General features: G+C 31.3%; 1 protein-coding gene across 1 annotated transcript; it reads right to left on the reverse strand.

Annotated features, from left to right (window-relative positions):
- Nucleotides 1–2719: 2719 nt before the first annotated feature.
- Nucleotides 2720–4072, reverse strand: LOC149546148 (putative UPF0481 protein At3g02645). Its single transcript, XM_089793896.1, has one exon. It carries the CDS (start codon nt 4070–4072, stop codon nt 2720–2722), a length of 1353 nt encoding a protein of 450 aa, XP_089650022.1.
- Between the last annotated feature and the right edge of the window lie 10701 nt (nt 4073–14773).

A 14773-nucleotide genomic window follows, 5' to 3' on the forward strand; every position in this document is an offset into this window, starting at 1 on the left:
ATGGAATTAAGAAAGTGTTGCTCCTATTTTCATTAGTGTCCTACCTGCTCTTTTCGATGATTTAACTCACAAACATGATGTTATCATGGAACACTTGGTCAAAATAGGAATTCCTATAGTTGCATCAACAAATTGCATTCATCATAAAATTGAAAATACAAAAAATATATCCTTTGTGGTTATTTTTCAAAACAGCAAATCAAACATCTTTGGTTAGAACCAACAAATTCCTTCTTGTGATTATACACATTTATCTTCAATAGAGTAGATTCTAGTAGGTCACAAGATCACAAAGAACCTTAGAGTTGATCCTAGATTAGCTTTTCAAGAGAGGAGTTCGAAAGGATTCCTATTGTTAAGCATCATGGAAAATGGAAACTCAACAATTTCTCTTGGGAGGAAAGGTTCCCCTTGATGGCCAAACTTTGATACCGAGATTTTGATTTGACTACTAAATCCTTTCATAAGATTCTTCTTTGGGTAAGGCTGTCGAATCTTTCCCTTCACTTTTTGTTGGATTCAGTCTTGGAGGCTGTGGGGGATACCGTTGGGGATTCCTTGTTGGTTGATTCAAATTCCTCCAATATCTATAGGAATATGTATGTCCATATCCTTGTGGAGATGGATGTCTCCAAGGGGCTCCCTGAAAAATTCAGTTCGCTTCTACAAATGGTTCTTGGATTTAGCTTCTTGATTATGAGGGTATTCCATTTAGATGCAAAAAATGTCATAAGACCAGCCATCACACTATTTGATGCTCCTTTGACAAGGTTAGATCGAAGAAATCACCTTCTTGGTGGTTGGGGGTTTCAAATGATCACTATAAGGTTGATAAAGTATCCATGGATGTGGATGGATTGGATAGCTCTTTTCATAATGATCTTTCTTTGGCTGATGATTCTATTATTGTCTCTAATGATTTGAATGTTGTCCCTATGATGGTTTTGACTCAAGATGTTGCTACTGAACCTTCTTCTACTACTGATTCTGATGATTCAATTGTTGTCCCTTTGGTGGCTTTGATTTAGAATGTTGTTCTTGTCCATTATTCTATTGCTGACTCTATCTAGAATAATTTTGTTGGTGCTTCTCCTATTGCAAGGGTTTAGGGGGTTAATGAAGATTGGTAGAAGGCTGCTGGGAAGGTTGAGGATGGTTGGACATCAGTGAAAGGAAAAAAAGTCAAATCCTCCTAACCTTAATTTGATATGTATTTATGTTCTCAAAAGACTAGACCAAAATGTAAATGTTGATGGTTTGTGGCTTCTTGGGTTGTTTGCCCTCTTGTTGGAAACTTTGGTGTGTCCCTCTGGTTTGTCTAGTGGTATTCCATAATTTTTTTAAGATCCTCATTGTTATATCTTTCTTTTCCCTTTGTACAAGATTTTGGGTCCTTTCAAAAGCTATTTTTACTTAATCAAAACATTTTAAAAAGATTTAGACTAAGAAAGATTATGTAAAAGGTGCAAAATTAATCATCACTATAGTTCAAAATTTATCATAATAATGAAACACAAAATACAATCACAATAATAATATTTCTATATTGATTCAAAAATAAATTACTATTTAAGCAACATCTTTTTATTTTAACCTTCAGCAATAATTATTTGTATATAATTCTTCCTTAAATATTAAATATTATCTTATTAAATAATTAAAAAATATAATAATTATAGTTATATTTCAACATATTTTATTTAATCATCATTATAGATTTAAAAAAATTAAAATTACTACTATATGTTTTTTTCCCAATCTCTAAATTTACATTAAAATACAATCCATGTAATTTATAAGTTTAAAACCAATTTAACATTCAAAACATATGTATCACATTTAGTTTATACGTTTAACACCAATTCAACACTCAAAACATATGTATTAGATAAAATTGTTGAAATATAATACCATTAGTGACTCTTAATGCATCACATGTATCATTATCCAAAGACACTTTCACTAGATTTAATAATACAGATTTTTTATTAATAATAAATATATGTGTGTGTGTGTGTGTGTGTGTGTTAGATAAAATTGTTGAAATATAACACCATTAGTGACTGTGATATCATTATCTAAAGACACTTTCACTAGATTTAATAATTGTAATAACACGGAGATTTTTCATTATTAATAAAATTATATAAGCAAGTAAAATTATATTGGTAACCAATTCCTAAAGAAGAGCTAGAGTAAGATATAACTATCTTTCCAACATTTATGACCGTGCATTGGATGTATAGAAAGAAAGGGGATAGATACTAATCTATTTTTAGATCTCAAGACAACTAAACCAAACATGAAAATGATTTTTCTGAGTAAAAGGATTGCTAACACTTTCCAATCATCCTTTTAAGGCTCTAGCATTCTTGGGCATATCATATAAATTTAATAATTTCTGGGTAAAGCATTTCACACCATTAACAACATCTTGTCCCACCATTCACAAATATCTTATCAAGAAAGTAGTAAAAGGATTGTTATCCCAAATGGTAAAATACTGGAGAACCATGGCGAGCTCATTGTTATCACGCCCACTTCTTTCGCAACTTGGAGCTAATAATTCTGAATCACATTTGTTTAGTCCATTGCTAATAACAAACCAGAATAGAAAATTACAAACAAGCATACATTACTTCTTCACTGAATACAAGGCTTGAATAGCCGGCATGGACAAAAGAAGTATGCCCACAAGAAGGGAGATAGCGTGCCATGGTTATGAGAAATATTCTTCCCTAAACTGGCTCATCCACACCCTCCGTGGACTTTTATAATGCTCCCTCACTCTTCCTAGCACCTCCTGAACTTCTTGACTTTGGTCGAGGGTTGTTCCGTTCATAATTGACTTAAACATACGAGCTGTATCTTCGTCACTCGGGGTCACACCCCAAATGATGTCCGACTTTTTTAGTATAGAGACATCTTTCCCTGAATCTATTAGATCTTTGATAATCCTCAGATTTCGTGAAATTAGAGTCTCTTCCGGAGACCATAAACACCTTTGACACTCTTCATAAGCCACTAAGTTCCGCAACCTTGTTTCTGTTCTGCCGGACATGCGGATTTTACGGAGGAAAAGCGTACTGCTTCGAAACAATTTCTTTTCAAACCCGATATTACCTGGTTTAAATTTTATGCCAGCGCCTTGTAAGATGGAACAAGGGATAGACAAGGTACGTCCAGGCAACTGGGGAGTAACATGATATTCAACATCCGTAACTGGCTTGATCGGGCTTAAACCTGCTAACACATCTTTCATTATCATTCTTGACAAATCCAGTAGATGGCATGGAGGTAGATTCTTCTGTAAATGTTCCTTCAGTTTTAATTTACTCTCATCTTCTGACAAGCGAGGGAAAGGATTCCCTCGGAAAAATGTGTACCTACTCAGCCGTTCAGCTAACTCAGTTGTTGCCTTTTCACGAGTTTCACATTCTCGTTGAAGTAGAGTTATAAGGGTGCATAAGGGAATTTGGTTTTCCAACTTGAAAATGTCTTTTAATAAATCACGATACATGCAGTTGCGACTATCAGTATTTTGGAAAACAAGGCTAAAGTAATTTCTATCACTCTCACGTCTTGTTTCCTTAGCGCTTTTACAAAATTCCAGAATAAAGCAAGCATCCATTGTTAACATCCAACATACCGTCTCTCCATCCCAGTCGATTGGTTCGGCATAGCACTCTCTTATTTCATTCTCCAACTTTTGAATCTCTGCAATCTTGGTGCTAACATCTATATTTAATCTTGCCAACATTATATGAAGTGCTTCAATTTTATACTGATCCATTTTAATTAGGTGAGTAGTTTTTCTGTAATGGTATGGCCCAAATGATATAACTGCAGGAACATAGTCTTCTGGTTTCGAATCCATGATGCCTTCAGGGACCCTATAAATACAAACCTTTGTGGACACTTGCCATATTTTATGTGGAGGAATGAATGTATTTTTTACGTCGATCAGCCATGAATCAATAGAACCATTGCTTTCTGTTTTTCCTTCACCATTTAGTTGAGAAATTTGAATTTTTCTACAATTGAAGGTACTTCTAGTTATGTCTTGAGTCATCTCCACTCCGTTTTATCTTTTTTATCAATTGATTTTTATCCACTTGTCTCTGTATCCATCATGACAACAAACTGTTAGAGAAAGATATAGAAAGGAGATGTTTTGGCTATTGAAACGGCATTTTACCTAATGTTTTCCATTAACAATAACTATTTGAATGAGAAGTCTCTCTTTATGTGAGATGGCCATAAATAACATCTAACATTGATATTTTCGATTAGGCAAACATAAAAAGAACTGCAATTTTAGGCTGTTTGATCATTACAAGTTGTCTTTAAAAATACATTCGAATTATATGATATCATTCCGTCTTTTGCAATTATTGGGAAGATAATATAGTTTTCTAATATATATAATTTGCATTTCCTTTATAAATTTTATATTAGATATTTCTTGATAATAAATATATTTGGTTTAAGTGAAGTTAAGTGAAACTTAAAATGGGGAATTTAGACAACTAGCTCATTAGCACCAACATCAGTACACAATATTTATGTAGTTTAGTTAGAACAACAATGTCCAAATGTAATCTTTATATAATGTCTTAAAGAACAATTAGAATAATTTGATTATTCATTAAATATAAATAATTTATTAATTTATAATTGTTCTATACTGTACATAAAAAACATATATCTCATTCACTTAAAAGTATAATTTAAGAAAATGAATTATTTAGTTTAGTTTAGTTTTTGTTTAACAATATGGTATCTAAAATTCAAGTACTTACAGCCAATCAATGTAGATGCTTCTAATTATAGGATGAATTTTGTAAATCTAAATTATATGCATTAGCTGTAACATAGATAATTCCTAAATCAGAAAAAAAAAATTTAGAAAATTAGTAATGTATTAAAAAGGCTCTATTTCATTTAGAACTAAGAAAAATCAAATAGATATTTATTTATTATGTATTTTAAAATAAAGATGTTTAAATATGTTCCTATTAATCAACCTAAAGTTTCCATTATAAATATGGGCTAAAGGCAGTTCTTTGCTTACGTTAATCTAATAAAAACCATAAGAATTTTGTGTAGTTCACAATTTAAATATTTAACAAAAAAAAACCACAAAATTTCATAGTAATCAAAATTATACTAACATATTAATAAAAATTCATCATAAAAATAGATGTTAGATACCATTTATATTTTTGAATCATTTTTTTTTAATGAATGTCCCTAAATGTTTTAATATCACTCTTATATTATTTCTTCTTATATATTATTATAAATATAAGAAAGAACATCTTTGACCTTTTGTTTGGCATCATCTTATATCAGGTTTTAATTTTTTATAAATTGTACTAATTTACACCTATATATTCAATATTTTTTTATAGTAAATATTGATAATAGTATTTTACTTAATGTCAAGTTCTTACTTACGGATTCAAATTTGATGAAAATGTATCTTCTAAGGTTAATCACATATTTTGTTTTTTCATAACATTTATTGTAAGGTTCTTTTTTAGCTTTTTCTACTTTAAGATTAGATTATGTAACTATTTTTTGCATCAATGGTTCAAATTATACTATGTGATCCATTAACCATGAAAGAAAGAGGACATTGGGAAGAAGTCACTTTACTATTTCTCTTACTTTCTCATGATGTTCTCTTTCTTTCATCTTGAAAAATGGATCACAAAGTGTCATCTAAAATGTTCATGAAAAAAAAAAAGTTACACAATCAAATCTAGAAACACAAAAAGAAAATTTCTTATGTGATGAAGGGTACTCCCCTTATTAACAATAACATATATACAATAAAATAAAATAAATAATAGAAAATTAAGTACATAAAATTATTTCCAGGTGGTGGTGAACATGCTTTCTTCGCAAGAGCTTGAGGATGTTAGTTGGCAGCTGGCCACTGTTGTTAAGCAGATTCTTTTCTTCTCTTCCAATTTTCAGTTCATTAGGTTCACGTATCTTCCTCGTGAATGGAATAGAACTGCTGATTGTTTAGCCAAATGGGCATCTAGTCATGATCCGGGTTCGAATATTAGGGATAGGAGGCAACTATCCTTTGAGATGGTGCAAGAATTTGATGATCTTGTTGCTCAGGATCGAGCTCCTTGTTGAGCTCTCCTTGTTGTATTTCTTTCTGTCTTAATAAATTTTTACCCCTCTTTTTGCAAAAAAAAGTACATAAAATTGCATTCTTATTATCTCCAAAAAAATAGAATAATAATTTTAAACAATGTGAGATGTGAAGTTACATGGACATTTTCTTTACAATATTCTACAAGCTAGAATTATCATATACATCCCCTAAAATTTTCTTAGATAATCCTACAATCCTTTATTATATAGGCAATTTTCCATTGCTTGAGAGAATTCTAGATTCTTTAACCTTAAGGTTGAGTCCGAGTAGTCCTATGATATTATTATTTTATTTTATTAGACCCCAAGAACTTTCGAAATATAGTTTTTTTTTAAAGAAGATTGATTTTTATTAGTTTTGAGTAGAGAAACTTACAAAGACCATAAATCATCACCAATTGCTTTGATGACAATTATGGCCTCATTTCAAAATCACCACAAACTGCTCTACATTGTGTAACTCATGCAAGCTCTAGTCAAGTAAGGATTCACCCTTTTTGGAGCCTCTGCAACTTTAAAAAATATTTAAAAAGCCTTTGTACGCCAGTGCAAATACTTTTTGAATTTCTTCAAAACTATACTCAATCTTGCAATAAAACATTAGTGGTAGGTTGTATCAAAAGTGAATCTCTAGGGAAAAAATTAGAAGATTCTTAGCTCTAATGACCAACTTACTAAAAATATAAAGATTCCATAAGCAAAAACCCTATATTGAGATAGTCCTTATTGAAAAGACAAACAAAACATATTTTTTGGTGATGTAACATTGCCCCTACACCCAGGATTATCCTAGATCAGAACCATGGGGTAATTTGAGAAGTGACCTTGTCAAAATTTAGGTATTCTTAGGAAAACCAAGATGGTTCACCTCCTCATTTGACAAACATGATGAATCTTCAACACACCTTCCTTTCCATTTGACCATATATTGTTCATATTCATATTTTTTATGCTTCTTCTAGCACAACTTTCCAAAATGTGTTCAATTTACTCTACAGATGAAATAGTTACTCGAATATTCTAATGTCCTCTAGTGACCTCATCTTTAAAACTTCCTTTATTGTACTCTATTAGACTTGAAATCTTAAACTCTAATTAAATATTTAGTTCAATGAAAAATTCCACTTCATATGTATTTTTGGAATCATACGTCTTCAGTATTTGATATGATCCAAACTTCTTCATCTTCAACTTACTATATGCTCTCATTGGAAATCTCTTCTTTCTCAAATAACCCATGAATTTTCCTCAAATATAAAATTCATTATGCCTCTTTTTCTCATTTCTCCTATCCTTTTACTTTATATTTATTTTGGCAATGTACTTCCTCACTTCCCCATGCAAGTTTCTTGACCTAAAATTGTGTTCTTTGGTAGACCATGTAGTTTCACCAATTCTTTGAAAAATAATCACACTATGTGAATAACATCAGTAGTCTTTTGCAAGGGATAAAATGTGTCATATTTAAAAACTTGGGATGTTGACTCAAAGCTCAAGTGTAAGGGAAATCTTGTATAAGCTAGACATATTAGTATTTTTTCTTCTAAAGTGCAATGTTCTACTAACTAGTAAGTAGATAAAATATATACTCATGTTGGAAGAAGCATAAGGAACATGACATATGAAGGATACAAGCTCAAAAATAAAGGAATACTTGTAAAAGATTCATCATATCTGATAATGGAAGAGGTTAACCATCTTGGTTTTCCTCTGAACACTTGAGACATGACAAAGTTACTACTAAAATTACCTTTGGTGTCTAATGTAGAGTATCCTAGATATAAGGGTAATCTTGGATCACCCAAAAATATTTCTATTTTGTCTTTTCAGTAAGGGTTATTTTTGTCTAGAATTTATATTCGTGGAAGCTTACTATTTTTTGTAAGTTGGTTATTCAAGCTCAAAATGTTTACATTTCATCCATGGAGCTTTACTTTAGATATATCACCCTACCACTAAAGTCTCATTACAATCCAAGTGTATTTGTGAAATTATTAAGAATTTTTGATACAAAACTTTGAACATTGTTTAAGGCCTGATAACCTCAAAAAAATGGGGTCAAATCTCATCTAGTTGGAGCTGGCGTGATTCAAGTGTTGTAGATTACGCAGTGCTATTTCCTAAAAGGGGCAATCGTAGCCAATTGGAGTAACATATGATGAGTTATGGTCACTGAAAGTTGTGCTACATGAAATTATGAAAATGAAATTATTTGGGTCAACTTGAATGTAATAAAACATGAAAAATAATAATAGTTTAGGGTTGGTCGACCACAATGTATGTGGCTAAAATTTTAGGGTCTTTTTGGGTAGTGAAAACTGCCTATATAATAAGGCTTGTAGGGTTGTTTAGGATACTTCAAGGTTGTTGGCATGGCTCTGGCATATAGAATATTGTAAGGAAAATGTCCATGTTGGTTTGCATATTGTGTTTTTAAAATTTATAATTCCATACTTTAAGAGATAATTGATAGACACATTTTTCTTTGGTCCTTTAATGACTTCAACTTCTGTCAAAAGCAATCCTTTGTCGAAGAATAGGTATTTGCACACCATCATGTACTACACAATGATCAAACTTATAGGGTTTCCCTAACAACAATTGAAAAATGATAATAGACATACTATCACATAGAACCTCACTATGATAGTTTCCAATATTAAACTTTACCGAACAATGTTGATTGACTAAATCCTTGTGACTTTTCTGCAATCAAAAAATCTATTATAGATTTAAATATTTCTTTTTTTCTAGATTCAACTTAATAAATATTTCCTAGGAAACATGATTGCATACGTTATCATTGTACTTACATGTTGTGTGGAAAAAATTCCTTCTTTGCTTACATTTAGTCTTGTCACTTAGAAAGGATCTTATAATCAAGACTTCTCCTCTTTCATCATATTAAGAATATGATGACTTTGGCATCTCCATCTACATATAAAACATTTACCATGCATACTAGTGAAAATTGGGAAAAACTTAAGTTTATGCAAACTTACTACTTTCCCAAATGCCTTTTTTCAACCATGTAATTTGCTCCCTCAGTAGATTTAAATTTAACTTTATTGGCATTTGTCACTTAGACTCTTGTTTGGAAAAACACCAATAAACGACTTTAAAATGTAGATGAACCACATATTTTGCAAGATCCCTAAGATGAATACTAAAATTATGTCAAACCGTTCACCTAGACCAAGAAAAAGATTTGCATTGCAAGGTATTTAATATTGGACAACGTCAACTAGCTAATGATATTCAAGAGTTTTAACAGAAGGGCTAATCTCTTCAAAGAGAACCAAATCTATTCCTTTATTTGCCAATATATCTTCTAGTTTGTTTCCTTCTCTTTAGGTATGAGATATTCAATGCTCTTGAAAAGTGTCAGTTGTCTTGCATCTCTGTTGTAGAATATAATTAAGATATTAAAGACCTTAATAAACATGAACTGATATTTACCAGAGTCACCTTGGGTGTGAAGTTTTTGGTAACCTCTATTCTTTCTTTGCTAAAACTAGCCAGGATAAAAGGGCTTGTACCTCTGCCACTTTATTTGTCGCAATTGTATTACACATTTTAATATGCTTGACAAACTGAAAAAAAAAAAATCTAATTAATACTTGAGCATTAGCTGGCGGTTATTGTTCAGTATAACTCTTTGTGCCATGTATGTCTGTAATACCAACACTTTCTTGAAGATGTTCAAAAATATTCTTTGCAAGAGGATTTGTGAAAATGTGTGCTAGTTGTTCTTTGGACCTACAAAACTTAAGACACATGTTATCATTGTTCACTAATTCACAAATATAATGATATCTTATATCTATATGTTTACTATGTTGATGAAAGACATAATTTTTTGATAATGCAATTGTAGATTTATTATCACAATATATTCTTGTAGGTTCTTCTTTTGGATGCTCCAAACCTAAAAGTACTCTTATCATCCACATTTCTTGACAAGTTGCTGATGTTGTTGCAACATATTCTACTTTAGCTGATGATAATGTTACAATCGGTTGCGTCTGTGATGCCAAAGAAATAGCTCTTGATCCTAGGTAAAAGATATATCTTAGAGTACTTCTTTTATCATCTAAGCTACCTACCTAGTCACTATCTATATAATCAATCAACTTGTAATGATCTGAATGCACGTATAAGATCCCAAGGTTCTTTGTTCCAGCTATATACCTCAAAATCCTCTTTCCATCTTTTCAATGAGTTTCTTTTGGTTTTTCTATGGATCTAAAAATGAAACTAACTCCATGTATTATATCTGGTCTTGTAGCTATCAAATATAGAAGGCTGCCAAATAATCTTTTGAATAAAGTTGTGTCTACATTAGGACTTTCATCATTCTTGCTAAGTTTTAAACCCAATGCAACTAGTGTAGGAGCTAAATTCACATTTGTCATTTTAAATCTTTTTAACAAATCAGTAGCATACTTACTTTGACAAATGAAAATACCTTGGTCATTTTGATTTAGTTGTATCCCAAGAAAATATCTCATGAGTCACAAATCAATCATATCAAATTCTTTTTTCATGGCTTCCTTGAAATTGTTTATTGGCATATTACCAATGAATATCAAATCATCTACATATAAGAAAACTATCAATATTTCTCCTTCATTGCTCATTTTCACATACAAATTTGGTTCATAGCCACACTTACTAAAACCATCATTCACAAAACAAGAGTCTATTCTACTATACCAAGCTCTAGGAGCTTGCTTCAAGCCATATGGTTTCTTTTTCAGCTTGTATACCTTATGTTCTTCTCCCAAAATTTTATATCTCAATGGTTGTTTTATATACACTTCTTCTTCTAAAATGCCATTCAAGAATGCTGATTTCACATCCATCTGATAACCCTTCCAATTATTTTGGGGTGCTATGGATAAAATAATTCTAATAGTGTCTAATCTTGCCATGGGTGCAAATGTCTCATTGTAATCTATACTCAGTTGTTGTGTGAAACCTTTGGCTACTAGTCTTGCCTTGTGTTTCTCTACTTTTCCATCAACGTTATATTTTGTTTTGTGTACCAACTTAGCTCCAATCACTTGCTTGCCTTTAGGAAGATCTACTAAGTCCCATGAATCATTCTTTTCTATTGACTAAATCTCTTCTTCCATGTCTAAATATCCACTTGTCATCTTTAATAGAATCTTCAAAATAAATTGGACCAGCATGTGCTAAGAGTGCAAAATTAATGTATAAATCTTCATATTCAGCCTCTTGTAATTCATCATATATGTCTCTAAGACTACGTTTATTCTTTGAAGTATTTATAGACCTTGATCTTAATGATGCTGGTGTTGGATTAGATGATTCACTATTGTTAGTGCTTTCTGGAGTAATAGTGTTTTGAATGGTAGGTGCCCTTGTAGGTTTTTTAGGAACATTTTTTTTGTGTTGTAGAATGCACATCTTGAGTTTTATTTTCTTCATTTTCTTGTGGAACACTAGCTGCAACCATAGTTAACTTATCCAAGATACCATTCCATGCTTCTTCTTCTACAAACTGAACATCATGACTTATTATTAACTTCTTTGTGATGGGATTGTATAGCATATATGCCTTGGATTGTTCACTATATCCCACAAATATGCACTTCTCTCCTCTATCATCCAATTTTTGTCTCACTTCTTGAGGTACTAATAAGTATGCCACACAACTAAATATTGTCAAATGTGTTATTTTGTGCTTTATTTTGCTCCAAGCTTCTTCTAGTGTTTTATTTATTATTTCTTTCATTGGACATCTATTTTGTATGTATGCTGAACATGCAACTGCTTTAGTCCAATAATCATTTGATAAGTGTTTCTCCTTTAACATACTACTTGTCATCTTCATAATTGTTCTATTTTTTCTTTCTACTACTCCATTTTGTCATGGAGGTTACCTTACTATAAATTATTTCTATATGCCATTTTCTTTGCAAAAATTTAGAAAATCATTTGATATGTATTCTCCACCTTGATCAGTTCTTAATATTTTAACAGAGGATCCAATTTCTTTATTAACTTTTCCCTTGAATTCTTTCACAAAATAAACCCATACTTTTCTACTGAAATCATCAATAAATGTCAAGAAATAAAGTTTTTCTCTTAAGGATTGTTTTTGTATTGGCCCACAAAGATTTGAATGGACTATCTCAAGTGGATGTTTTCTTCTATGAGACTTTCCAATTGGAAATATTTCTCTATGTAACTCTCACATATTGTCTTAAGTGGCTCTATTGATGGCAACCCATGAACCATTCTTCTCTTATATAAGAGTTGTAACCTTTTAAAGTTTAAATGACCAAACCTTAAATGCCATAGCCAAGATTCATTTTTGTATGAAGCTTTAAATGCTGATTCAGCTACTTTTTGCAATTCATTTGGCTCTAAGAATAGTTCACTTTGGATTTTAAGTGGAAACATTCTATTTTAGGGTCATTTCAAATTTTGCAATCAGCCTATTGCTTGATTTTTTATCTAGAATCACACATTCACCATTTTCAAAATGTATTCTATATCCCTTTTATACTAGCTTCCCAATGCTTATGAGATTATGTTGCAATCCAGGAACATAATATACATCAAGAATTTTCTTTTCTTCGCATTTCTTAGTTATTATGCTAATCAACCCTTTTTCCATGACTAAAATTTGATGATCATTTCCAACTTAACCTCTAATTTTACTGATTTATCTATTTTTGAGAATATCTCCTTAGTCTCACTCATATGGTTACTACAACCACTATCTTAGAACCATACTTCTTTAGAACTCTGTTGTACAACTTTACATGTTATCAAGATGGCATTTTTCTCACTAGTGTTGGGCTGATTTTCATTTGTAAAATGTGCCTTATTCCTATTCATGTCATATTATCTTTTTCTACACTTAGATGCAAAATGCCCAAATTTATTACAATAATTACATTGGATGTTATATTTTTCATACCTTTCTCCTTGATGAATATTGTAAGGATGGATGCTCCCCCTTCCTCATGTTAATGTGAAATGGGTTTGTGAGCTTGATGTTGATTTTCTACTTTCACACTATAGATTTCCTTTTCCTCCTCTTGGTGTAAAACATCCTCTACCTTAGTTGTAATATGATCTTCCTCCTGTTCTTCCAAATGAAAGTTGATTCTTGAAAGCATTCTCCAATGATTAAGTTTCTGAATCATTCAACATTTGTTCATGTGATAAGAGAGAACCCATTAACTCATCTATTGAAAGCAGGGAGAGATCCGTAGATTCTTCAATGACTGCAACTCTTGAATCAAACTTATTTGTAGACTTCTAAGAATTTTCTCTACAATTTGTTGATCCCCAAGGGTTTCTCCATAAGATCTAATCTAATTTACTATCTCCATTGCTTAAGTGAAGAATGAATCTATTGAATTTGAATCTTTCATTTGTAAATTTTCAAAATCTCTTCCAAGATTTTGTATCTTTGATGTTTTTACCTTGCCTGTGGCTTGGTATGTTGATTGTAAGTTGTCCCATGCTTGTTTTGAGAAACTATTATCACTTCCTTCTCTTCCTTTCTCACATAGCAACTATTATCTCTTCCTTAAATCTTGAACTTTTCTCTCATTTTCTCTTCACCCACAATGACATTTTCCCATAAAAATAATGCCCAGTTCCTCTATAGCTCTAATACCAATCTGTTGAAGCAAAGATAAGAGAAACAAATTTTTTCTCACATGAAGCACAAAGATAAACCAAAAGAAGTAGACGTAGATAAAATAGATAAGTTATATTGAACCAAACATAAAATGTTGTTTTTCTACATATGCCTTTGCTGAACAATTAGCTGCCAATTTCTAAAATAGAGCTATATTCTTCTCATAAAATTATTGCTATGAAACAAAGCATTTCAATTTACAATGAGTCTTCTCTCTTAGGCTAGAAACTTCAAGATAAGTCTTAAACAATCTAGAAAATGTAGTTTACAAAATGAGAGGTCTAGAGCTCTCCATGAGAAGATAGGAATAAATAAAGTAGTTGGAGTAAGTAAGGGGTAGGGGAGATTAAAAAAGAGGACCGGCTGGAAGCCTACATCACCAACAAAACTATAGTTTTGTAGTTAACTCCATTTATTATTTTGTGTATTAAGCACCCATTCTACTAGTACCTTGGAGAAGAAGTGGGCTAAATAATTGTGTGATAAATTTGAATGGATTTTTTATGGACATTTTAATTTTCACCAACCCACGATTTCCAATGATTTTCATTTGCAATTTTTCTCTATTTGAAAAAATAAAAAAATCAAGGCATATTCTCATATATATATATATATATATATATATATATATTATTGATAAAAATCAATATATATTTCTTTTGGTAAACAAATTTGTCATTGTGAAGTTATTTGTGAAATTGACCATGTTCACCTTGTAAACAATGACAATTGTGTGAACAATTAGAGAGATTGTAATTGATCACAATCGAGTTGCAATCCTCCTCTATGTTTGAGAGGGGTAGCTCCCTTGTTAGAAATAAGTTTTGTTCTTTCCAATAAAAATGTATTCAAACTTTGATATATAGAATGAAAGCTATTGATGGTGAATGCACCAAACAACTTCAAAGC

This window comes from Cupressus sempervirens, chromosome 7, assembly GCF_028749045.1.
Source record: "Cupressus sempervirens isolate cs-2001-9-10 chromosome 7, ASM2874904v1, whole genome shotgun sequence".
NCBI classification, from domain to species: Eukaryota; Viridiplantae; Streptophyta; class Pinopsida; order Cupressales; family Cupressaceae; genus Cupressus; species Cupressus sempervirens.

Excerpts from the sequence above, each read along its gene's own strand:
- LOC149546148 (XM_089793896.1), bottom strand. The coding sequence starts at position 4,072 with ATGACTCAAGACATAACTAGAAGTACCTTCAATTGTAGAAAAATTCAA.